This window comes from Monodelphis domestica, chromosome 7, assembly GCF_027887165.1.
Source record: "Monodelphis domestica isolate mMonDom1 chromosome 7, mMonDom1.pri, whole genome shotgun sequence".
In the NCBI taxonomy this organism is placed as follows: Eukaryota; Metazoa; Chordata; class Mammalia; order Didelphimorphia; family Didelphidae; genus Monodelphis; species Monodelphis domestica.
The window spans coordinates 99,671,014-99,697,478 of record NC_077233.1 but is presented as its reverse complement, the minus strand read 5'-3'; the positions used below and the strand labels follow the sequence as shown (position 1 = coordinate 99,697,478).

Below are 26,465 nucleotides of genomic sequence, written 5' to 3'. Positions count from 1 at the left end.
GACACTCTCTCCACTGTGCCACCTTGTTACTCACTTAGCAATTGTGGAAGCTCAGTTTGTTCAGTGAGCCCTAGACTAAGGGATGGGGGAAGGGAGGGGAGATAGTGGCAAGAAGAGGAACCAAGAAATCTGACAATTAGTCACGTTTCCCAAGAGCCCCCTTCTAGATCCAAACCTCTCCTGTCAAAGCTATAAAGATGTGACCATTTCATTTCAGCAAAGTTTTAATAAAGAGGTAGGGCTTGCCTCAAAGCTGGTCCGACTGGCAAGTGTGAAACCAGAGAAGTCCCTCCTTTCTTTATGTTCTCAGCAGCTTTCTAAGAAGAGAAGTTTCATTGGTAGAAACAACCTCCTTGTCTGTGAGTTCCTTGTACCAGTGATGTCACAGGTGTAGCCCTTATCCCCTTTACTGACCACCTACCATAAACAACACTCTGCTAGGCACTCAGGCAAATGCAAGCCTCCTTTGCCCTCTTGAAGCTCACAGTTAGTAAAGAGAAAGACACAGATATTGTTAACTATCTTACACAATGCTATCTCCAATAGGTGCAAATTAAATACTCTGAGAACTGAGGGGAAAGTTATTATTGACTGGGGAGAGAGCAGAGAGAGCTTCCCGGAGGAGGTGGCATTTGCGTTGGGCTTTATAGGACAGGTAGGAGAGGCAAAGGGGACAAAGTAGGAGAATAGAGAGGGGAACATAAATGAGGGTGGGGAGGGATAGGGCAGACAGTTGTCTAGATATGTAGTCCAATATTAGATTTCTAGAGATTTGTATTTGTAGAAGCATAATACCAAACCACTAGAGAAGATATAAATGCTAAATTGAGGGATGTGGGTAGTAAGTGCTAAGGCAGCTGCAGTATGTTTTAATGGAAAGCATCCTGGATTTGGAGAACTTAGATGAAAGAATCCTGACTCTGTATCTGGGTGTCCTTGGGCAAGTATCTTAACCACTCTGAGCCTCAGTTTCCCCATCTTTATTTTTTAAACCGTTACCTTCTGTCTTTGAATCAATACTATGTATTGGTTCCAAGGCAAAGGCAGAAGAGCGGTAAGGACTAGACAATGCAGTTAAATGACTTGTCCAGGGTCACACAGCTAGGAAGTATCTGAGGTCAGATTTGAACCCAGGACTCCCGTCTCTAAGCCTGGCTCTCTGTCCACTGAGCCACCCAGCTGTCTAGTTTTCCCATCTTTAAAATGAGCAATTGAATTAGATAGTCTCTATTGCCTTTTGCAGCTTTAAGTGTGTAATTTTTTTTACATTAAAAAAATTCATTAATTTATTTGATGTTCTATCCTTAGAGGAGAGTTGGATGGGGTGTGGGGAACCTGTGACCTGATGGAAAGGAAGTGGGTGGGGAGGCCATAATGTGAACAGAGATGAGGCAGCAGAAGGGTTTGGGGAGGATGGAGAAGAGACAGCATTTGGGAGAGCAGAAAAATGTAAGCAAAGGATAGACCTTGAAGTTAGGTTCCATTTACTTTTCTTGTTCTTTGGTCATTTCAGTCATGCCTGACTCTTTGAAATCCCATTTGGGGTTTTCTTGACAAAGACACTGGGGTGGTTTTCCATTTCCTTCTCCAGCTCATTTTGCAGTTGAGGAAACTGAGGCAAACAATGTGAAATGACTTGCCCAGGGTCACTCAGGCCAGATTTGATCACAGGAAGATGAGACTTCCTGACTTCAGGCTCTCTGTCCTCTGAGCCATCCATCTGCCACTCACTGAACTCACCAAGTATTTCCTGAGCACCTACTCTGTTTCAGGCATTATGCTGAGACCTAGGGATACAAATACGTAAATGAAATGGTCCTTCCCATAAAAGAGCTTCCATTCTGCTTTGAATATTCTAGGATCACATATAGTTTCTGAGTTCAAGTGGGGGGATTCTTTGGTTTCCAGGGCAATATTCAGTTTGTGGAAACTGAGTCAGGATTGGAGGTGGCAGAGGAGAGGCTGGTGGACCATGTGGCAAGATTGACAGCCACACCCCGGGATCTGGTGATGCGTTCCCTCCTGTCTCGAACTGTGGCTTCTGGAGGTCGAGAACTCATCGAGAAGGACCACAGTGCCCCCGAGGCCAGATATGCTCGTGATGCCTGTGCCAAGGTACCTGGAGAGCTCCTTAGGACCCCCGTGTCCCACACCCCCCTCTGGGTTCTCTCCCAACCTCATTCTCTGACCCCCACCCTAATCAGAGTTGAACTAAATGATCTCTAAACTCTCTTCCAGTTCTAACATTCTATGTGCTAACTTCCAAGTTCCCCTCCATGCTTGACATTTTGTGTTCTAACTTTAATATTATAGATTCTATTTAAGTTTTAATTCTATCACCTTCAATTAGCTGCTCTCCTGGGCAGGCATCTTGTTCCGAATCCTAAAATATAAGCATCAACCCCTTTTCCTCCAACTTTTCTACACCTTGTTCTCCAGCCTCACCCTCTGTCCGGAGCCTTTGCTTGACTCCAGTCTGGGTTAAGGTCCTCCACTGGCAAGTCATCACTCAATGATGCCATTGGTTCTCTTCCAAAATGAAAGAAAAACAAAGGAATGACAACACTCTCCCCCTAGAAATCTAAGAGCTCCCTCCGTCAGGGGGATTGAATGTCAGCTTCCCTAGGCCAGGGAGGGAATTACTTTGGAAGTCCTCCTATGCTCAGCCTCAAGAGAAAGCAGACTTTCCATCCTGGCCCTTCTTCAGGCAATATACGAACGACTATTTGGCTGGATCGTGGGACGCATCAATGAAGTGATGGAAGCACGAGGCAGGGATCCCCGGCGAGATGGCAAGGACACAGTCATTGGAGTGTTGGACATCTATGGCTTTGAGATCTTCCCTGACAACAGGTATCTTCTGCTACCTAAGTTCTTAACATTGACCATCCCCCCTTCCTCAGCATCCTTCCCATCTCCCCTGGTCTCATTTCCCCAGCGCTCTCCCATCTCCTCAGAGCCCCCAGACTCACAAATATTTCCCCCAACTGGACCAACATCTCCACGCTTTCCCCCTCCCCTCATTCTTGACAGTGCCCCCCTTTGCAATAGTGAATGCCTTACCTCTCCAGCCTGGAGTACAGATGACCTGGATTCAGGACATCTTGGGGTTCTTGGGAACCAGCCAAGAGCAAATCTCTTCTTCCTACTGTTACTGTGACTGCTTCAATTGCCAACGAGAATGTTTACTTTCTTTCAACTCGGAGAATTCCGGATGGTTGTAGGAATTTATTCTAATCCTTGCCTCTGCCCTAGAGTGGACAGGAGCATATTGTAGCTATTCAGACATGATAAAGTGGGTAAATGGGGGGAGGAAGAGGGCCAGGGAAGTATGGAGGAGGTAATGCTTAACCCAAAGGAATGACTCTAATGCTGGAATTTCTGGTGTTTTGAAAGCCAGTAGGGATATTTTGGACAGATCTTTCTTGGCCCTTCCCATCCATTATACCTGTCTGCTTCATTAAAGGGAATCCAGAGGGTGATGATAATTACTTATTGGCTGGTATCCCCCTAATGCCCATCCTCTCCCACAACCATTCAGCTTCGAGCAGTTCTGCATCAACTACTGCAATGAGAAACTGCAGCAGTTGTTCATCCAGCTTATCCTGAAGCAGGAGCAGGAGGAATATCAGCGGGAGGGCATCACCTGGCAGAACGTGAGTACCCACCCAGTGGGAGGGTGGAGGGAGTCCAGCAGAGGTGGAGTAGAGTATAGAGCTGCAGGAAGGATCAGGGACAAGATCCGGACTGGGAAAATGAGAATACCTGAATAACTCCTGAATGTGGCCAAATACAAATGTTATGGCTGTGTGGCATATGGGTATGTGGGTATAGTGAGGTAAAGGCTACATTGCTTATAGCCTGAAGACATGGATTCAAGTCCCTGCTGTCACACAACCTTGGATAAATCTTTTCCTCTCTCAGGCCCTCAATTTCCTCATCTATAAAATGGTGTTGTAATATCCTTTGTGCCATCTACCTTACACAATAAAATGTAAATCCCCATTGCTTGCACTCTGAATTAGCTAGGATTATTATAGGAGAGGGACTCAGATGGTTCCTTTAGGAGGAAGATAAAAGCAGGTGCCTATGTCCAGTCTCCTGAGGAGTAGGGCAGAGGACTCTGTGCCTTAGGGATCAATGAATAAACATTCATCAATACCTCTCAGGAAGGCAGTGTGGTGTAGTAGGAAAAACTCTGTATCTGGAGTCAGAGGACCTGGGTTCAAATCTTAACTCTACTGTGTGACTTTGAAGAATTTAACTATTGCCTTGGTCAAGTTATTTCTCCCCTCTGAACCTCAGGTTCTGTATCCATTAAGTAGGGGGGTTTAACTAGATGATCTCTGGTCACTTCCAGTTCTAAATCTAAATCCATGCACACCAGTTGTGTGGAGAATATAAAGAAAATGAGCCCTCAAAAGATTACAATGGAATATATATTAATGAGGAGACTGGGCAATTAGCACAGGGCAGTAGAGAAGATGAGTCCTCAAAAGATTACAATGGAATATATATTAAATGAGGAGACTGGGCAATTAGCACAGGGCAGTAGAGAAGATGAGTCCTCAAAAGATTACAATGGAATATATATTAATGAGGAGATCGGGTAATATACTATAGGTTCCAGGAGAGTAGAACAGGCAATAAGAGCTACAGGAGCTCAGTGGTGAAAGAGATAGCTGTGTGACCATAGGTAAGTCATTTCCCACCTCTGGATCTTTGATTCACTTGTCAGTAAAGTGAGGTGGGTAAAGTGGATGACATCTAAACACTCTTTCATTTCTAGCTTTCTGTGACTGCATTCCCAGGATCTAGCACTAGAAGGGGACTTCTAGATCATCTAATCTACTCCCTTTATATTACAGCAGGTGGAAACTGAGACCTAGAGGGACTTTTCTGAGGTTTATAAGGAGCAGAGCTAGGATTCAAACCCAATTTTTCTAAGTGCAAATTCAATGTTTTTTCTATTACACTTTATTATCAACTCAGACTGTAGCAGTCAGGGAAGATTCTTCAGTAGAGATGGCACACGGGTGGTTGGGACTAGAAGAATGGTCAGAATTTGGTAGATACCCAGGAAAGAGGTAGAAAGACAGGAGAAACTGGGAATGACCAATGTGGACTTGGGAAATGGCTTGTTATCAGCTTGCCTGAAGTGAAGGGCTTGTGTGGGGATACAGTGGGAGATGGGGTTGGAGAGGCAGCTTGGGTCCAGATTTTGGAGGAGCTTGTGTGCCAGGGTCAGGAAGTTGGACTGATTTTCTTCCCCTTCTCTCTGGTCCTCAACATCAGATCGAATACTTCAATAATTCAGCCATTGTGGAGTTGGTGGAGCGGCCCCATCGGGGCGTGCTAGCCATACTGGATGAGGCCTGTGCCTCTGTGGGCACCGTGACAGACCGTCTCTTCCTTCAGAGCCTGGACACCCATCATCGACACCACCCCCACTACACCAGCCGCCAGGTATCTGCCCTCTGACTCCATCAGTCTTAACTGGTCAACCTGGACCAACAACAGCAACTGCCTCCCCTGATCAGAATATATTTTGTGTAAGATGTGAGCCTGGGCAAATAACACAAACTCTCTGAATCTCAGTTTCTTCAGCAAAGTGAAAATGTTATTCAATCATTTTTCCGTTGCATTCGGCTCTTTGGGATCCCACTTGGGGTTTTCTTGGCAAAGATACTGGAGTGGTTTGCCATTTCCTTCTCCAACCCATTTTACCGATAGATAAACTGAGGCAAACAGGGTTAAATGACTTGCCCAGGGTCACATAACTAGTAAGTGTCTAAGGGCAGATTTGATCTCAGGAAGATGAGTCTTCCTGACTCCAGGCTCAATGCTCTATCCACTGGGCCATCTAGCTGCCCAAAGTGAAAACAAGCACCTAGTGTAGCAGAGTGTGGAGAGCAGTGGATTTGGAGTCAGAGGACCTGGGTTTGATTTCTGCCTCTATTGTGGATTGCCTGTGTAACCTTGGGGAAGTTACTTAATCAGTATCCTTGGCAAAATGAGACTAGAAAAGAAGATTTCTACGGGCCCCTCCTCTCTAAATATATGGTGATCCCATACGCCCCAGTTCTATTCATTTCATGGATCCAATGAGAGTCGTGAAGAGTCCAACATGATGAAACGATCAAACATCACATACCAAAACATGCTGGACATGCAAAGACAAAAATGAAACGAGACTTTGCTTCAAGGAGCTTTTATTCTACTAAATGGAAACAATGTGTACGTATAATAATAATAATAATAGCTAGCATTTACCTAGAGCTAGAGCTCATATTAATTGCTTCAAAGATTACAAGGCACTTTACAAATATTATTTCATTTGATCTTTGCAACAACTCTGGGAGGCAATGCTATTATCCCCACTTTACAGATGAGGAAAGAGGTTAAGTGACTTGCCCAAAGTCACACAATCAATACGTGTCTAAAGCTGAATTTGAATTCAGGTCTTCTTAACTCCAGGCATAGCCCTCTATCCACTGTGCTCACCTAGCTCCTTCTCTGGAGAAAACATTCATAGTTAATACAAATTAATGAGTGAGAAGGAGAACACTAATACCTGAGAAGATCAAGAAAGGTGCTTCTCAAACGTAGCCCTGAAGGGAGTAATCGTGCTACAACAGGAAAAGTATAGGTTCCGAAGCTAGAAGATCCAGAACAGATCTTGCTCCTGACCCTTCCTGTGGGAGCCACTCAACCTGTCCAGGCTTCAGTTTCCTCATCTATGAAAGGAAGAAGTTAGACTGGATAGAGACTCTGAATTCTCTTCCAGCTCTAGAGCCACGATCCAAGAAGTAGAAGCACGGAGGGAGAGCACTCCAGCCAAAGGAGTATGTTCCTTATTCACGTGCCCCATCACCCTTATTTCTAGGGTTTGTTCCTTCCCACTTCCCTGATTTCTGATCTTTCTTTGTCTCTGCAGCTGTGTCCCACAGACAAGACTATGGAGTTTGGCAGAGATTTCCGCATTAAGCACTATGCTGGGGATGTCACGTAAGGATTCTGTTCTCTAACCTGACTGGAGGCACTTCTGAGCCAGAGGGGAAGAGTTAGGGGTGATACCTAAGCCAACAGCAACTTAAATGAATGTATGTGTATATGAATGGGTCATTGTCTAATTTTTAGATCAAGTTCAGGGGCAGCTTGAGTAGCATAGTAGATAAAGTGCTGGACCTAGAGTCAGGAAGACCTGTACTCAAATCCAGCTTCAGATACTATCTGTGTGACCCTGGGCAAGTCACTTAACTTCTGTTTGCCTTAATCCACTGGAGAAGGAAATGGCAGACAACTCTAGTATCTTTGCCAAGAAAACCCCCATGGGCAACATAGCCATGAGGTCACCAAGAGATGGCCATGACTGTACAACAACCACTATATCTTAGGGAGAATATTGATAAGGGAGAATGTTAAGGGATTGGCAAGCAGAATGGTGAAGGTCCTTGAAGTTACGCCCTATGAGGATCCGTTGGATGGGAGCTTTTAGCTTGGAGAAGGGAAGTCTGAGGTGGGGCATGATAGCTGCCTCAAATAGTTGAAGAAGAATCATGAGGAGGTCAGAATAAATAACCAATTTGACCCGAGAAGACACAGTGGGTAGAAGTTGCAAAGGAGAAAATTTAGGTTCCTTGTAAGGAAGAAATTTCATAAAATTTGAGCTGCTTTGGAAGGTTATGGATTTCTTCTCCCTGGAGATCCTCCCACAAAAAATGCCAGCCTACTTGTTAGGAGTGCTGTGGAGGGGATTCTTGGGAAGGGGTTGGACGGGGCGATCTTTGAGGTCCCTTCCAGCTTGGAAATTTTGTAACAAACTCTACTCAATAAATAGGACAAATAATAATTGCTCCATATAATTTTACATTAAAGGAAAAAGAAGGAGCTGGGATGGTAGAAGTGGGGAAGTATGTCAGTGTGTATTTGTATGTGTATGAATGTGTGTGTGTTAGAGAAAGAGAGAGACAGAGAGACAGAAAGAGACAAAGAGAGACAGAGACAGAGAGACAGAGACAGAAAGAGAGACAGAGAGACATGGAGAGAGGAGAGAGACAGAGACAGAGACAGACAGAGAGAAAGACAGAGAGAGAATGACTGAATCAAGAAAGAAGAAAATATGAGGCAGCTAGGTGGTGCAGTGGATTGAGAGCCATACCTGGAGATGAGAAGTCTTGGGTTCAAATGTGGGATCAGCACTTCCTAACTATATGACGATATGTGGGCAAGTCACTTAACCCCAGTTGCCTAACCCTTATTCGTCTTCTGCCTAAGAATTGATACTTAATATTCTAGGACAGAAGATAAGAGTTATTACAAAAAATGAAAGAAGCAAATAAAACTAGAAAGACCATCACAGAAATTCAGACAAAGACAGAGAAGCCAAGACAGCAGTATGGTAGAAAGACTCTTTGATTTAAATCCTGGCTCTGCTCATTACTTCTTTGTTACTTCTTTAAGACGAGTCAGTTTTCCTCTCTCATTTTACTCACCTCTAAGACAGAGGGTGAATGGGTTGGACTAGATGGTCTCTGAGGACCCTTCAGGCTTTAAATCTTGGGACCTCACGGTGGGAGATACAACAGAGCAAAAGAAACCTCCTTGTGGGTGAGATTGGTTTTCTAGATGGGATGGGACTCGAGCTTGGCCAGGAAGGATGGGTACGATTTGAATAAATGGAGGGGAGAAAAAGAAGAGAGAAGCTAGAATGGGTAGGAGTGGATGGAATAGGAAAAGAAGGGACAATGAACTATTCCAAAATCCCTTGACCCCTTTGCTCTGCTCCCGGTCCCTTCTCTTCCTGTGCCTCTGGTTATAATTGGCTGCCTTCCCTCTGCTCCCTCAATCTTCAAACTTCCTGCCCCTATAGGTACTCTGTGGAGGGCTTCATTGACAAGAACAAAGATTCTCTTTTCCAGGACTTTAAGAGGCTCCTGTACAACAGGTGAGAGGGTTGGGGAAGGGTGAGTTTCAGTTGAGTTGATAGAAGGTTGGATAAAGGATGCTACTGAGCTATCTTAGAGAGGGCAGGAACTAACACGGAGGCTCTATAGAAGCAAGGCAGAAGAATTCATAGAAGTGGTCAGTATTCAAGCTGGAAGTGAACCGTAGTCAAGCCCTTTCATTTTACAGATGAAGAAACTGAGGCACAGAAGGAGAAAGAGTCCAACATTATCCAAGATTGTATGGCAAGTTGGTAGTAGAGTTGGGACCAGAACTTGATTTCTCTAGAAGTTTGCATGGTGGAGAAAGAAACTTGGAGGGGCAGCTAGGTAGTACAGTACATAGATAGTGCCAGGCCTGGAGTCCTGAGGACCTGGGTTCAAATCTGGCCTCAGATAAGTCCTAGCTATGCGACCCTGGGCAAGTCACTTAACCCCAATTGAGCCTTTACAGATCTTTTGCCTTGGCATTGATCCTTAGTACTCCAGGATGGCATCACTGGAGAATCTAGCAACCACAGTTGGGGACCCAGTTGAGGGTGGGGTTATACCCCCACTAGGAACTCCCCAGTAGCACAGCTTGTGTTTCTGCTCTCAGACTCCAGGGAGGAGGGAGGAGAGTAGAGGTGGGGAAGAATGATGTACAGAGGACTATCCCCAGAGTGGAATAACCTATTTCATCAAACAAATCTCAGTAGTTTCTAGTCTAAAATAAAACCATCTGAGTGCTTAGGGCAGTGGTTCTCTACCTTTCTAATGCCGTGACCCCGCAATACACTTCCTCATGTTGCAGGGACCCCAAACCAAAAAGTTATTTTGGTGGCTACTTCAAAACTGTAATTTTGCTACAGTTATGATTCAGAATGTAAATACCCGATATGCATTATGTATTCTCATTGCTACAAATTGAGAGGTTGAGAGCTGCTGGCTTAGGGGATACTTAGTGTCAATCCTAAAACGAAAGGTAAGGGGTTAAAAAAAAAAAAGAAACATTGACTTGGGATCAGAAGACTTAGTTTCTGGACCCAACTCTACTGTTATTTACTTACTTTATGTGTGACCTTGGTCAAGTCTCTCAAGCTCTATGGTCCTCAGTTTCCCCATCTGTAAAATGAGAGGATTTTACCAAATGACCTCTAAGCTTCCTTCCAATTCCAACATTTTAGGGCTTGAAATTTTAGTTCCTAGTCTTCCATCTGAGCCAAAGAGATAGTAATATAGTAGAGTGAGGGGAACAGGGCTCAAGGTGAAGGACTGGCATAGGCTGGGTTCTGGGATAATGGCTGAGAGTTTGCTCTGGGACCTACAGCACAGATCTCACCCTTCGAAGCATGTGGCCAGATGGACAGCAGGACATCACTGAGGTCACGAAGCGCCCCTTAACTGCAGGAACACTCTTCAAGAACTCCATGGTGGCACTGGTGGAGAATCTAGCAGCCAAGGTAGGGGGGTTCAGTGGGGAGGGATGAACTCCCATCTCTAGGTAACCCCCAGTGGCACAGCTTCAATTCCTTCTCTCTGACTCCAGGGAGGAGGGATGGGACAGAATAGTGTACAGAAGACTGCTCCCAAAGTGGAACAGTTCATTTCATCATACAAACCTTCTCAGTAGTTTCTAGGGTAAAATAAAATCATCTGAGCACTTGGTGGATGAGAGATAAGGAAGGAAGGAAGGAAGGAAGGAAGGAAGGAAGGAAGGAAGGAAGGAAGGAAGGAAGGAAGGAAGGAAGGAAGGAAGGAAGGAAGGAAGAAGGAAGGAAGGAAGGAAGGAAGGAAGGAAGGAAGGAAGGAAGGAAGGAAGGAAGGAAGGAAGGAAGGAAGGAAGGAAGGAAGAAAACTTCATTGTTTTTGAGAGGACTGTGAAACCAACTTCAGTGCTTAGGAGGAGAAAGTAGAATAAATTACAGGGAGGAAAGCAAACCATTTCAGTGATGGGGGAGGGGGGGATGGAATTTAGAATCAACCACTCTAGATAAATCATTAGTTGGAGGAAGCTTTCCATTTCAGATTTTGAGTCTGACCTTTTGGATGAGGCTTCCTCTTTCCTGCTAAAAGCCAAGTGGTGAGGCAGGGATAAGCCACAATTCAGTAAGAGGAAAGCTGGAGTGGCCTTTGTCCATTAATTTCATAAGTATTTATAAAGTATATACTGTGTGCTAGTATAGGGCATTCAATGTTCCACGCACAAGGATACACTTTAGTTTAGGTATTCATGACCTGACTAACCTCCATTGATATCTGTAAGGCAAAGACTGACCATGTTAAATGTTCCACTCAAGAAGTTTCGGTGGCTCCCTAATGCCTCAGGAATAAAATGCAAACTCTTCCACTTGACCCTTAAAGCTCTCAATTCTCTTGAACAGCTTTCCCCACTCTCCTTGGAATGAGGTCTCTTCCTACTCCCTCCTCTTGGAATCCTTAGCTCCCTTCAAAAATCAAATAGAGGGACAGCTAGGTAGTGTTCCTAGCGGTGTGACCCTGCACAAATCACAACTCCAAATGCCTAGCCATTACAACTCTTCTGCCTTGGAACCAATACTTAGTATTGATTCTAAGACAGAGGGTAATGGTTTACTTTTTAAATCAGCTCGAGTTCCTCCTCTCTCATCGGGCCTTTCCCGACTCCCCTGGTCAATAGTGCTCTCCTCATTCTCTGAAATTACTTCATATGTTTTTTACATTTACATCTGTATGTGCAGCGCAGCTTGGTGACACTGGATAGAATGCTGAACCTGGAGTTAAGAAAACCTGAGTTCATATCCAGCCTCAGACACTTATTAGTTGTGTAAGCCTAGGAAAGACACTTAACCCTATTTGGCTTAGGTTTTTTTAATCTATAAAAAATGCTGGAGAAGGAAATGACAAACCACTCTAGTGTCTTTTCTCTGCAAACCCCAAATAGCCACCTTCCTATGAAAGATCTTAGACAAGGCCAAGGACAGGAGACCCATGAAGTCATAGTATTTTTACCTTGTATCAGAATCCAAAATTACTGAAAAGAAACTGTTTCCACATATTAAAAAAGGGTTCAGGATAAGAGTATTAAATCACTTAATTCTCAAACTACTCCCCTGCATATTTTTATACTGTGTTAAAAATAATCAGGAAAATGCATTTTCTTTATACAATTTCAAGGGGAAAAAAAGTCATGAAGAATCAGACATGACTGAAACATCTGTGAACATGACTGAAACAACAAAAATTTGAGTGTAAACTGTATTCCCCACAATAGAAAACAAGGACATTGTGGGCAGGAATTGTTTCCATTTTTGTCTTTTTAGCCCTAGCACCTTAGAGAATTCACAGCACATAGTAGGCACTTAAATATAAGTTTAAATGAGACATGGTTCCTTTCCTATTGGACCTCACAGTCTAGCAGGAAGGTAAAGTAAGATAAGACAGGACAGAAAATTTAATTGTATAGGTGTCACTAACACTTGATTGGGATAGAATTCATAATTGGAATATAAGTGAAAGATTGTATCTCATTCAAAACAAACAAGATAGAAAAAAAAGATGGGGATTCCAGAGGACTAATCCTACCACTCACCTCTTTCCAGAAGTGATGGGCACAAAACTCTGTAAGAGCCATGCCTATTTGGACATAACCAATGTGAGAACTTTTTTGTTTTGTTGTGATGGTTGAAAATAGTTGTAAGAGGAAGCAATTGGAGGGGAAGAATAATAAACTGGCATAAAAATAAATTTGAAAAATAAAAATGGTTAGGGAGAGGGGAGTTGTTGATAGTGTGGAGTGAGTATTAAAAATCTATAATCAAGAGGCAACTGGGTAGCTCAGTGGATTGAGAGTCAGGTCTAGAGATGGGAGGTCCTGGGTTCAAATCTGGACTCAGACACTTCCCAGTTGCGTGACCCTGGGCAAGTTACTTAACCCCCATTGCCCAGCCCTTGCCCCTCTTTTGCCTTGGAACCAGTCAATATATGGTATTGATTCTAAAGTGGAAGGTAAGGGTTTAATAAAAAATTATAATCATGGGAAGAAATCCAGGAACCAGATGAAGAAAGAAATAGAATTGATTTTGTCATAAAACCATGACCATATGGGCAGGAAAAGGAAATAGATGATGAGTGTAGGGAAAAGATCATAAGCCTGGCAGAGGTGTATAATAGTGATAGAGGACTTCAGTTATATGGTCTCTGCCAAAGGAAAAACAGCTTATAATTTCTTGACTTGCCTTAATGAAAAAAATCATCCAAAAAAAAAAGGTAGAAACCAACGAGATATTCAAGGTCTGATTGTCATCAGCAAGGAGGCATAGGTTGCTCTGGTGCACTTGACTGGAAGGTGGGGAGGGGTGGGAAATGACTCTTCCATTAGAATCTTAGAATAGAAATGAGGGGGAAAGCTGGGCATCAGCTGACATAAACCCTAACATTTGTAAAGATCAGATTTCAAAGGATTCTAAGAAAAATAGGCAGAAAGTAGGTAGAAGTCCATGGCCTCAAATTCTAAAGGGGAAGTTGCCCAGGAAGGGTGAGAATTTCTCAAGAATGAAATTCTGAAAACACAAAGATAAACAATTGCAATGAGGAGGAAGCAGGGATATTATTTAGGCCAAAGTGGATGTACATGGAATTTTTGAACCCTAAGTTTTTTCTTTTCTTTGTTTTTCTATTTCTAGTTAGCAAAAAATTATTTTCTCTCTTTCTTTCCCCTTCCCCCTTCCCTACCTTTGGAAGACAAATAAAAAAAGGAAAGAAAAACAAAACTCATAGCAAATAGCCAAGTAAAATAAATTTCCACATTCATCATGTCCAAAAATGTATGTTTCACTCTGCATTTTGAGTTCTTCACCTCTTTGTCAGGAGGTGGGTAGTATGTCCTTGGAAACAGTAGCTGGTTTTGCACTGATTAGAGATCTTAAATCCATCAAAGTTTTTGTTTTTTTGTTTTGTTTAGATAATGCTATTGTTATAATATAAATGATTCTCCTGCTTTGGGTCACTTTACCTTGCATCAATCCACAGAAATTTTCTCAGGTTTCTCTGAAACCATTCAGCCATCATTTCTTATGATTCAATTTTTGTTGTTATTGTTCAGTCCTTTTTCAGCTACATCCAACTCTTTGTAACCCCATTTGGGGTTTTCTTGGCAAAGATACTGGAGTAGTGTGCCATTTCCTTCTTCAGCCCATTTTTACAGATGAGGAAACTCAGGCAAATGGAGTTGTCACACAGCTACTAAGTGCCTGAAGCTATATTTGAACTCTGGATCATGAGTCTTCCTGATTCCAGGGCTGCCACTCTTATCCACTGCACTTGGCATAAGAGTATTTCCTTACATCATATACCATAATTTTTCCAACTATTCCCTAGCTGATGGGCATTGAACTTAGATTCTTTAAAAGCACATATGAAAGACAGAAGCAAGGTTAGGTCACATAACATGAATGTAGAAACACATCAGCATTCTATAAGGATGGTGTGTGACCTTGACTTCAATTCCTGGCAGAATTCTGGGATATATTGTTAAGGAAATGGTTAATGAGCTTCAGGAAAAGGAAGCGGTGACTCCAAGGTACCAGAATGGTTTCATCATAAACAGGTCAGGCCAGACAGCTCTTATTTCATTTCGTGGATCAAGGCAGTGCCATAGACAGAGTTGAGCTAAGTTCTCACAAGGAAGGCTCTCATGCCATGCTTGCAGGACAGACAATAGGGAGAGCTGTGGATGAGATAACAGGATGGATAAAGATGGATTTACTCTTGGCCAGAGCCAAGGAGGAAATCTTCGTGGATGATTTCACGTCCACCTGGAAGAGTCACTTCTCGAATGCCCATGGATCTGGCCCCTGGCCCTGGGCTAGAGTTGGAGAAAGGAATAGGTTACAAAGTCATGCAGTGTGCAGATGTCACACAGCTAGGAGGAATGGCTTAAGAGGATCGAAAGAGAGCTTCATGGACCTTAATGTTAAGCCGAATCTCCTCAAATGAAACCAAGCAGATATGAATAGAAAGTCTTACTGTCAGAAGCCGAATACATTTCAGAAGTCCAAGATGGGGGGAAGGGGAGGCATGGCCAGGCAGAGATGTGCCTGAAAAAGACCTTGGGGGTTTAAGTGGCTTGTAATTTGTAGTTGCAGGGCTGATGGGCGTTGATGACCGGTGATCTAGCAACCCTACTCATGAATGAGTCAGTGAGATTTGCAGCATCCACAGCTAAGAAGTGGGCATGGTCAGGCCACATCTGGAGTGTCAGATCAAATTTGGGATGCCCCAATTCATATAATTATTACTGATAAAATGTATATGGTGCTTACCATGTCCTAGGCACTGTGCTAAGTGCTTTATAATTTTTATCTCATTTGATCTTCGAAATCACCCTGGGAGGCAAGGGCTATTTGTATCCCCCATTTTACAGATGAGGAAAGTGAGGCAAATGGAGGTTAAGTGGCTTGTCCAGGGTCACACCAATAGTATGTGTCAGAGACCAGATTTTAACTGAAGTGGTCCTGACTCAAATCCCAGAATTCTATCCATTACACCACCTAGCAGCTTTCTGTTTGAGGAAGATTCTAAACTCCCCGAGGGCAAGAACTTAGCTCAATGCTTGGCACATTGGAGGTACTTAAAAATGTTTCCTGGTTGATTGATAATCTAGAGAGCCTCTAGAGAAGGGTGGTCAGAATGGTGAAATGTCTTGCATGAGGATTGGCCGAAGGTGCCGGGGCACGTTAATCTGTTACCTGATAGCTGTCTTCAGTTCTTGAAAGGCTTCCATTGGAAGAGAGATCAGACATTTTCCTTGACCCCAGACAGAGGGGAGTAGATAAGCATTTATTGAGCACCTACTGGGTGCCAGGCACTGTGATAAACACTACAGATATTTATTCATTGGCATTATTTTGAAGAAGATAGGTGTGATTATTGTCTCCATTCTACAGTAGAGGAAACAGTGGCAGATCAAGGCTAGGTAAGTTGTCTAGAATCACAGAACCAAGTAAATGTTTGAGGTCAGATTCTCAACCTTAGCTCTTCCATGCCTGGTGTGCTCTCCCTCCTCTGCTCTGACTACTGACCGCCACAGTCTCTATTAAGTCCAAACTAAAATCCACCCTCTACGGGAAGCCTTCTCCAACCCCTCTTCATTCCTGTGCCTTTCCTCTGTTTGATTATTTCCTATTTATCCTGCCTCTAGCTCCCTTTATCTATATTTGTTTGTCTGTTGGTTCCCCCACTAGAATGTAAGTTCCTTGAGGACAGAGACTGTTTTTTGCCTCTTTTTTATATCTCTGGCACTTATCATGGTGCCCTGCACAAAATGGGAGCTTAATAGATGTTTATTGATTGATATATTGATTGATTCCTGATCCCATATCCTATGCCCTCTCCCCTGGACCACCTAGCTCTCCCCTAAAGCAGTACTACCCGCTGGGATAGAAGTTGGAAGGAGACTGACCCAGGTTTGGCATCAGAGAGAACCTCCTAATCGTTAAAGAGAGGCATTTCCCTAAAGAGCGGAATGGGCTGCCTCATCAAGGAAAGGCTGGAGTGCTTTATCAGGGATGTTGTATGGGGGGCTCTTGTGCTGGGATGGGTTGGTGATCCCTGGAGGTTCAGCTCATTACTGACCTGAGGAGTCAGGGGAGACTTCCTGGAAGAAGCCATTTGAGGTGGGCTTTAAGGGATAGGTAGAAATGCAGCACACGGGGGCAAGGAATTAAGGATACCTGAGCAAAGACCCAGAAGAGTTGAGGAACCCAGTTAGTCCAGGATGAGTCCCATTGAGTGCAGTCACGATGGGGTCAACAGTCTGAGAACCTCTCATCAGCTATTCATTTTGTTAATAAGTCTTCCTGTGCTTAGCCCTGTGTCAGCTCTACTGGCAGAGACATAAGACAAAATGAAAACAAGACCCTGGCCTTTTGGAGGGGGTGGCCATGGGCAGTCGGCTTCACTAGCCTAGGTCCCAGTTTTTGCTTGTAAAATGAGATAGCTGGACCCTAGGGCCCAGCTCTAAATCAGATGATCTTTGCAGGAACCCTACTATGTTCGATGCATAAAACCCAATGAAGAAAAGTCCCCTGGCCACCTGGATGAGGAGCGTTGTCGTCACCAGGTGGCATACCTGGGCCTGCTGGAGAACGTGAGGGTCCGAAGGGCTGGCTTTGCCTCCCGCCAGCCCTATCCTCGATTCCTGCTCAGGTGACCTGCCCCCCCCAATATTCCAGCTTTTCCATATATCTATTTTCTCCCCCCCATCCCCCCATGCCAACCTCATCCTCCAGGAACTGCATCTAGGCGTTTCAGCCTCGTGGGAGACAGGCAGCTTTAGGCTCCTCCTGTGATGTTGTTGGGGGGTCCTCCAGGGCCCTGGGGTTGCATTCTTCCCCATGGTCTCCTGCGGCAAAGACTGAGCCTGTAGCTCAGGCCCACCTAAGGCCATTTGTGGAGTTAATGGAGGAGGAAGGCCTAATGGAAGTATGACTGACTCACCTGGATTCAAATCTCGGCACTTCAGTATCCTCAGGAAAGATCATTTCCTCTCTCTGAGTTTGGTCTCTGGTTACCGAGTCTCTAAGGCCCGGTTTACCTGGAACACTGATGCAGACCAAGAGCTCTTTGCCTTCCCTTTCCCTGCCCTAGGTACAAGATGACCTGTGAGTATACGTGGCCCAACCACCTGCTGGGCTCGGACAAGTCAGCCGTGGGCGCCCTGCTGGAGCAGCACGGCCTGAAAGATGACGTGGCCTTCGGGCATAACAAGCTCTTCATCCGATCACCTCGCACCCTGGTCACTCTGGAGCAGAGCCGGGCCCGGCTTATCCCCATCATAGTACTGCTGCTGCAGAAGGTAGGGGAGTGGGGGGGGAGACGCTGAGGAGGGGGTTTAACGGGTCAGGAGCGAAGTGGAGACTAGGCAAGATCCACAGAGCCAGGGTTGGGGCCCCAAGAAATGGGGCGCGGTTTGAGATGATGGAGGGCAATGTCTGGCAATGAGGTAGGTGGACAAGAGGCCCTGGGGAGCTACTACAGAGCAGAGAGGGGTCTGCGGGTCCCTGAGGCCCATTCACAGGACTGGAGGGGAATTGGAAGGGCTTGATGCTTTAGGCTGACGATAAGAATTACGAGGTTCCATGGGGCAGAATCTGGAAATGATGCAGGCAGTGTAGGACACTGAGACGTCCCCCTCTTTGCAGGCCTGGCGGGGGACCCTGGCAAGGCGTCGATGCCGGCGCCTGAAAGCTATCTATACCATCATGGGATGCTTCCGGCGGCACAAAGTGCGGACCCACCTAACTGAGCTACAGAACCGCTTCCAGGCTGCCCGTCACCCCCCTTTGTATGGGCGAGATATGATCTGGCCCACACCCCCAGCCGTGCTCCAGCCTTTCCAAGACACCTGCCAGGGGCTCTTCCGAAGGTACCCTTCCTTCCCCCATGCTCTTCCCTTTCTTTCCTCCCCTCTTGTCCCTCCCTTCTCCCCAGTATGTTCCCCTTCTCCATTTTTTCTTTCCTTCCCATTTCTTCCCTCTTTCCTTCCCCTCCAGCTCCAAATAAGCCCCCATCTCTTCTCTGGCCAGGTGGAGAGCCCGGCAGTTGGTGAAGAATATCCCCCCTTCTGACATGGCTCAGATCAAAGCCAAAGTGGCAGCCATGGGGGCACTCCAGGGGTTGCGCCAGGACTGGGGATGTGGACGAGCCTGGTCCCGAGATTACCTCTCTTCGGTGAGTTCGGCAGATGGCAGGGTGGGGGTGAATCTGTGAGCCCTGAGGGGGTCCCTTCTCTAATGGAGGCCCTTCTGCATTCTGAGCTCCTCTCCTGTGGACATGGAAGGTGCCAGGGGGAAGGACTCATCCGAGGAGTCTCTTTGTTCTCTCCTTTACCACAATCTGTCTCACGCTGCCCCCTCCCTGCTCTAACTCCATCTGTTCATGCCTGGGCTTTTAGCCTACTCAGTCTTTACCCTGTGATCCCCTGAGCTCCTTTGTCTGTCCTTGCCCCCTTCATCCCACTTACCTACCCATCTCTGATTACGAGAGTCTTATAACTCATGTGCCTGACTGAAGTCCCTCCAGCCCAGGGTTCCAGCTCTGACAGGGGCACTCGGTGCCCATCTGGGAAAAAAAATAACTGGATTTCCCTCTCTATAGCTGACTTCCTGGGGGGACTGGTCTCAAACTCTGACCCCCACCAACTTCCTCAGCTGTACCATTGCGAAGCTGGGCTCCAACTAGAATCTTAACTCCTATTTCTAAGATCTTTTAAGTGTATGAGTTATTTTTTTCTTCCAACAACTCTGAATTGGCAAATGGTTTTGTTGTTTGGTAATGTCTATCACCCATGACCCACTTTGGGGTTGTTGGGGTTTTTTTGGCAAATACTGAAGTAGTTTGCCATTTTCTCCTCCAGCTCATTTTACAGAGGAGGAACTGAGGCAAACAGCAAATAAATGTCTAACACTGGATTTGATCTCTGGTCTTCCTGACTCTAGCCACTGTCCACCGAGACATGCAGCCGCCTTTTAATGGAAGTGTTCCTCTCCCCATTTCATAGAAGGGGAAACTGAGGATCAGAACGTTTAAATGATTAGCCCAGAATCCCACGGCCAATAAGAGTCAGAGGCAGGATTCTAACCTGAGTCTCTGAACTACTCTGTTCTCCGCTGATCTCACTCTTCTCCTCTGCCTTTCAGGGAGATCTCCCAATCATTCCTGCTTCTATTTCTAGCTTTACTTCATGTCTTCTCTAAGAGACTGAGTCCTTCCTGATAGCTGTCATAGCAGCTTGCTTTCTTCTAGATGACACAGTCCTGGAGAGCTCAAGAGATTTGTCTATGATGGAATATCTAGTCATATAGGAGAGAGTATTACAGAAAACCAAGTCATTACCCTCCGTTGGGGCAGGGACAGACAGACAGATGAGCTTAAGCCAGACAGTAGCCCTTAGTTTGATTTTCTATTAAATGCATAGAATGAACCTTATTCTCCATTTCCTCGTCTATAAAATGAATATAATGACCCAGATCCTATCCTCGATTTTCTTATCTAATGACAGCTAGGTGGTGTAGTGGATAGAGTGCCAGGCTTGGAGTCAGAAGACTCATCTTCCAGAGTTCAAATCTGGCCTCAGACATTTACAGGCTGTGTGACCCTGAGCAAGTCACTTTATCCTGTTTGCCTCAGTTTCCTCCTTTGTGAAAGGAGCTGAAGAAAGAAATGGCAAACCACTCCAGTATTTTTGCCAAGAAAACCTCCTAAAGGGTCACAAAGAATCAGAGGAGAGTGAAAATAACTTAACAACAAAAATGCTTCGTAATCCTTAAAGAGCTAAAGAGATCTGAGCCATGATTATGATTACTATTATTAATTAATCATGATAATTCCATGTGTCCTTTAACCAAAAGTTAACCCTACTTGAATTACTAGTTGTTAGAGATTTGAGGCATGGCAGAACTAGACTTAATATTAAAGCTATATAGTTGGTTCTAGGTTTACATTTGACCTCAGACCCTTCCTTGCTGCTCTGAACCCCCATCGCCCAGCACTTACAGTTCTTCTGCCTTAAGAGACGATTGATTCTAAGACCAAAGGTAAAGGTTTCTAAAAAAACAAAAACAAAAAGCCCCTATGTAGTCAGGGTATTGAGAGCCAGGCCTGGAGCCAGGTGGTCCTGGGTTCAAATATGACTTCCCATGCTTCCTAGCTGTGTGGCCCTGGGTGAGTCACTTACTCTTGATTGCCTAGCCCTTGCCACTCTTCTTCTGCCTTAGGATGAATACTAAGATAGGCTTAAAAAAATAAAATCTAACCAGAAAGATATGAAACATCTGGAACAGTCCTAGAACAATTAAGTATTGATTTGTGAGATATTGATTCTTCTCTTTTTAAATTCTTACCTTCTGTATTAAATCTATACTAAGTACTGGCTCCAAAGCAGAAGAGTGGTAAGGGCTAGGCAATGGGGATTAAGTGACTTGCCCAGGGTCACACAGCTGGGAAGTGTCTGAGATCACATTTGAACCCAGGACCTCCAGTCTCTCTAGGCCTGGCTCTTTATCCACTGAGCCACCCAGCTGCCCTGACATGTTGTTTCTTAAGTCTGAGAGTGCTTTAGAGAAAGAGGGAATAAATGAGGGCTGGAGCAGCATCTCCACTGGGGATGTGGTTTGTGTATTGGGCTTTGTGGTCATTATTAGGACCCTGAGTTAACAAAGGGAGATCTCTGGTTGTTAGAATGTGGAATAAAAGAGTATCCATAATGACGTTCCTTTTGAATTTTCCATATAACAGCCTAGTAGAGATGAGTTGGTGCATGTATGTTGTACCTATTTTACAGATAGGAGAACTGAGGACCAGAAGCAATAAATGGTTTGCCCCAGGGACACAGCCCCAGAAAGTCAGCAGAGCTGGGATTTGAGCTGAGGTTATCTAGTTCCAAACTCCAGTACTGTCCCCCATGCTGCCTTTTCTTCATCTCAAATGTATATCTTTCCAGCATTCAGGATGCCCTCCAGTTTTAGTGTTCCACCATCAATGGTGCTCTGACATCTGCCTATTTTTTTTCTCCAACTTTACTTACCTATTCCTTGGTCCCCAGACCATCGACAATCCCACCGCCGCAGCTCCCTTTGCTCAGCAGCTGAAGAACCTGAAGGAAAAGGACGGCTTCCGCAATGTGCTCTTTTCCAGCCACGTCCGAAAGGTAAGGACCAAACTTGGCTCATATTCTGGAGGAAAAGCTGGAACTGAACGCAGGCTCCGCCAGTAATTGCCTGTGTGATCCGTTGGGTTTCGCTTCCTTTTCTACAAAGCTGCCAAGCCCCCTTCTAGCCCTGCATCTATGGTCACACTTACACGGCCCAGGAATTCGTATTGGTAACTTAAAAGGTCCTTAGAAATCGTCATCTCATCATTCGTCAGTCTTTTGAGTTTCCCTGCCAGGGAGAGGTAGAGATGTGAGCTCCCTGGGCGAGCCACTTAACCCTGCTTGCCTCAGTTTCCTCATCTATAAAATGAACTGGAGAAGGAAATGGCCAACCACTCCAGGATCTCTGACAAGAAAACCCCAAATGGGGTCAGGAAGAGACGTGAGCAACTGAAACAACTGAATGACAACACAGCTAGAAGGAATAGCCACCAAGTTGGATAATAGAATGAAAAAAAATAAAAACAACCAAAAAACCAAAAACAAACAAAAAACCAGTCAAACCCACTAAAATATTCTGCCAAATCAGATAAGAGCAAATTTAATAAGGATAAATTACGGTACAATGCTTTGGGTAAGAAAACAAACTTCAGAAGTACAATATGTGAGAGTTATGCTGAGATGGCAATTTATCTAGAAAAAGATCTTGTGGTTTTAGTGGTTCCTCCATGAGCCAAAAGAGCTCATGAGACCTTAAGTGAGCACAGACTAGACCTGTGATTTCATTGGCAAAAGGAACCCGCAGGTGACAAAACTGCCTTTAACAATTCAGGCTCTAAACTTCTCCGCAACTCATCATCTTGGTTACCTGGAGATATTTTGTTGGTGTTTTGTTTTGTTTTTTAAACCTTTACTTTATGTCCCAGTGACAGCTCTAGGACAAAAGCCCAAGGGTTAGGCAATCAGGGTCCAGTGACTTGCCCAGGATCACGTCATTTTTTGCAAAGGAAGAAGCTAAGGCTCCGTTGGGTTTTTCCAAAATCACACAGTATCAGGGATGTGATTTGAACCCGGGTTCTCTGACTCCGGGGTTCTTTCCCTTGTACCACACTGCCTCCTCAAAAGCAAGGATGTGTCTGAAGTGAAGCCCACCCCAGACTTTACAGCTAAAGAAACTGCGCCCCAGAGGGCCAAAGCCATTAAACCGTCGTCCTTGCCGCCACTCGGTCACTCCACGCACCCTGGTGCTCGGCAGAGCCTGAAGAGTGGGCAGAGGGGAGGAAGGTGCTCCGAGTACTTCCGGGTATCCAGAGGGATGCTGACCTGATTCTCACCTCTCTCCCTCCCCCCCCCCCCCCCCCTTCAGGTGAACCGATTCAACAAGAGCCGGGACCGGGCATTGCTGCTCACTGACAAGCACCTTTACAAACTGGAACCCAACAAACAGTACCGGGTGATGCGAGCAGTTCCCCTCAGTCAGGTGAGCCCGGGCCCCAGGAGGGAAGGGGGGCCAGGGGGAGAGACCCGGGATGGCCCAGCCCGCCACTCTTCAGCCTTGGAATGAATACTAAGATAGAAAGTGAGGGTTTAGAAAAAGAAAAAAGAAAATCTAGCTGCAAAGACACAAGGCACCTGAAACAGTCTTGGAACAATCAAGTACTGTTTTAAACCCTAACCTTCTGCCTCAGAATCAACACCAAGGGCACCAGGTAGGGACAACTGGTCCATGAACTGGACATTTTGAGGGGCAGCTGGGTGGCTATGGACATGGAAAGGCAGGCCTAGAGACAGGAGATCCTGGGTTCAAATATGACCTCAGACACTTCCTAGCTGTATGACTCTGGGCAAGTCACTTAACTTCAGTTGCCCAGCCCTTACTGCTCTTCTACCTTAGAAGCATACTTGGTATTTATTTTAAGACAGAAGGTGAGGCTTAAAAAAAAAAGGAAAAAGAAACAGTCTTTGTCCTCAGGGTGCTTATAGTCTACTGAGAGTTGGGGGCAAAGAAGGGAATATAATATATACAGAGATACGTATGATATAAGGTAGATAATGTGATAGAGGCAAAGGAGGGGGGCTAAATGCTAGAGAAAAATGAGCTATGGCAGGGCAAACCAGGAAAGGCTTCTTAGAGGAAGAAGTATCTGAGTTTTTCCCTAAAGGTAGGGAAGAATTCTGAATGGTGAGATGCCGCAGTCAGGGTCCAGCCCCACTCGTGACTCCAGGTGGTGAATGATCAGTCAAAATAAATAACATAAAATAAATAACAAATAGAAGACAGCTTAATCATTACGGCCATGGGACTGCTTTGCATCTCCGAGCTGCTCCGACATTCCCAGGCTTGGGATTTATTTTATATCCATATTCTTGGCATGCAGATACACAAAATCAAAGAGAGGTCATTGGAAAAGTGATACATTAATTTTTAACAAATCACTTGATTAACATTCTATATTTTTGTATTGTGATTACAGACAGAATACAAGATAAATGATTTCGTCACAGGTGGCTTACTAGGGAGTTTGAGTTACTGATTTGTGTAATTGAGTCACTGAGGCATATTGAAGATTAGTGTACCTGTACTGTACCTGTACGTATTGTATGGGCCTCTATGGTTGATTTGTGTGATGGCTCTTACAACAAAGTTAGGTCAAGGGCTTTGGTGCCTCCATTCCTTCCCCTAAGAGGACTAGAGCATGAGAAGGAATTGTAGGGCTCAAGGAGGGGCAAGTCAAGCACGGGGTAAAAAAGATGGGCTTTCTAGTTGAGTCAGATGCATGGACGGTGGGCATTGGGGGACAGGGTCTGTGGGTATCTCAAAGACGCTGACTGCCCTCTCACTTGTTCTTCTCTTCCCTCCAGGTGACTGGGTTGAGTGTGACAAGTGGTCAGGACCAGCTGGTGGTGCTACATGCCAAAGGCCAGGATGATTTGGTGGTATGTCTTCATCGCACTCAGCCCAAGATGGATAATCGCATTGGGGAGCTGGTGGGCATGCTGGCTGGACACTTCCAGGGGTAAGAAATGGGCACAGAGCAGACACCCCTGGGGTGGCGTGCTCAGAACAAGGATAGACTCTGCCAAAGGGGAAGTATAAGATGGTAATGGGGACTTCTAATGGAGTCCTTTGCCTGACGCAGGAGGTAGTGTCGCGCAAGAGGTTAGGACCCCTCTCTCCACATCGTCATGACTTTTCCATGGGGAGGCAAGTACGGGAGAAGTGTAGGAAGGGCCAAGACGTCATAGGAACTCCAAAAGAGGACCCTTCCTGTGGCGAATATTTATCCCACCAATACAAAAAACTCCAAGCTAAATAGGTTTACTGGGAGACGGCCAAAACTCCCAATAAAGCTGGACCCTGGTCCAGACCAAGGCTGGAGACCTCGAGCCATAGGAGATAGCCTTTTTTATGCCAAGAAACCTGATGACACAGGGACAGCAAATACAATCAACAAATGGGCAATTCTTAATTAATGACGCACCTGTGCCGATTAAGTTAGAAAGTGTAAAAAAAAAATCACCATGTTCATTATTATAGCTGACCTTTCCAAGGCCTCTGCCATAAGGGGGTGGGAGCTAGTTGATTTTCTGCTGACAATTATTATGACATACTAGGAGTCAGCAATTGGGTGTCTGTCTGACTATCTTGTCATACAAAAAAGAGTATTATTCCACTCCTTGTCCAATTATCTTTTTTTTTTTTTAAACCCTTGCCTTCTGTCTTGGAATCAATATTGTGTATTGGTTCCAAGGCAGAAGAGTGGTAAAGGCTAGGCAATGGGGGTTAAGTGACTTGCCCAGGGTCACACAACTGGGAAGTGTCTGAGGCCAGATTTGAACCTAAATCCTTTCTCTAGGCCTAGCTCTCAATCCACTGAGCTACCCAGCTGCCCTCCAGTTATCTTCTAATATGAAACAAGAGGGTGGGGTGGGCTAAGTGGAAACTCTTGGGTTATAGGCTTACGGTCAAGATGCAAACAAGATTTGATACCACCCTAAACGGCATTTTTTCTTAGCTAATATTTATGATTTTTATAAAGCAAACTAGATTATTTGACCCAAAGCTAATGATTGTGTTGTGAAAATAATCATAAAAGCGAATACTATTATAATCATAAAAGGGGGCAAGGGGCTTCACACTCACATTCCTCAGGAGCTAGAATGACGGGGTGCTGTAGCCACCTTGCACCCGGCTCATAAGCTGGGAGCAACAACCAAGGTGTGTCTAGAATTCTAGTCCATGATGTTTCCTTTGCTACAGAGTTGGGCAGGACTTGGAAGTGCGGGTCTCCGACTGCATCCAACTGAACCAGCGAGGGCGCCGGCGCCATGTCTCTGTGGAAAGCAAGCCTGATCAGCCCACGCCAGACTTCCGTCACAGCCGCGATGGTTTTGTCCTCCTTTGGCCAAGTCCTTGAGTACCGTGGGCCTCATCTCCTTCCACTCTTACCAAGTTTCTCTTGGCAAAAATAGGAGGCCCATAGCATGAGTAGATTTTTTTTATTCCGTTCTAGACTGCTGACTGTCTTTGTGTATATTGTATACATGTACATGCTTCTGTGTGTGTGACAGAGAGAGAGGAGGAGGAAGAAAAGAAGAAGAAGATGATGATCTTTCTTTGCTGGACCTACAGAGTAACTTGAACACTTTATGATAAAAAAAAATCAGTTGGTGTGACTATTATTGGCTCCTTGATGTTTATGGCAACATAAAAAGAATGGCCCGGCACAGACTCTTGGTAGCCTAGGCAGGCACTCCTCCCAAGCACATAAGGGCTAGACTTCATCCTTTTGTCCCATCACCAGGCCACTTCCTTCAGTTACATTACTGAGTTCCCTTTTTATCTGCCCACTAATAGAAATAGAAATATATAAATGATGTATGTAAATAAATACCCAAATGCTCACACA

At 45.0% G+C, this 26,465-nt stretch overlaps 1 protein-coding gene across 1 annotated transcript in view; it reads left to right on the top strand.

Annotated features, from left to right (window-relative positions):
• The window catches only part of MYO1G (myosin IG), a 39,052-nt gene extending 12,587 nt beyond the window's left edge, over positions 1-26,465 (top strand). The window contains exons 8-22 of the mRNA XM_056805260.1: positions 1,909-2,115; positions 2,708-2,853; positions 3,542-3,656; positions 5,296-5,466; positions 6,938-7,008; positions 8,873-8,947; positions 10,255-10,387; positions 16,945-17,111; positions 17,553-17,760; positions 18,107-18,330; positions 18,491-18,635; positions 21,508-21,612; positions 22,922-23,035; positions 24,418-24,572; positions 25,817-26,465. Coding sequence (XP_056661238.1) covers positions 1,909-2,115; positions 2,708-2,853; positions 3,542-3,656; positions 5,296-5,466; positions 6,938-7,008; positions 8,873-8,947; positions 10,255-10,387; positions 16,945-17,111; positions 17,553-17,760; positions 18,107-18,330; positions 18,491-18,635; positions 21,508-21,612; positions 22,922-23,035; positions 24,418-24,572; positions 25,817-25,973 — 2,193 coding nt within the window. The 3' untranslated portion in view covers positions 25,974-26,465. The remainder of the gene's footprint in view (positions 1-1,908; positions 2,116-2,707; positions 2,854-3,541; positions 3,657-5,295; positions 5,467-6,937; positions 7,009-8,872; positions 8,948-10,254; positions 10,388-16,944; positions 17,112-17,552; positions 17,761-18,106; positions 18,331-18,490; positions 18,636-21,507; positions 21,613-22,921; positions 23,036-24,417; positions 24,573-25,816) is intronic.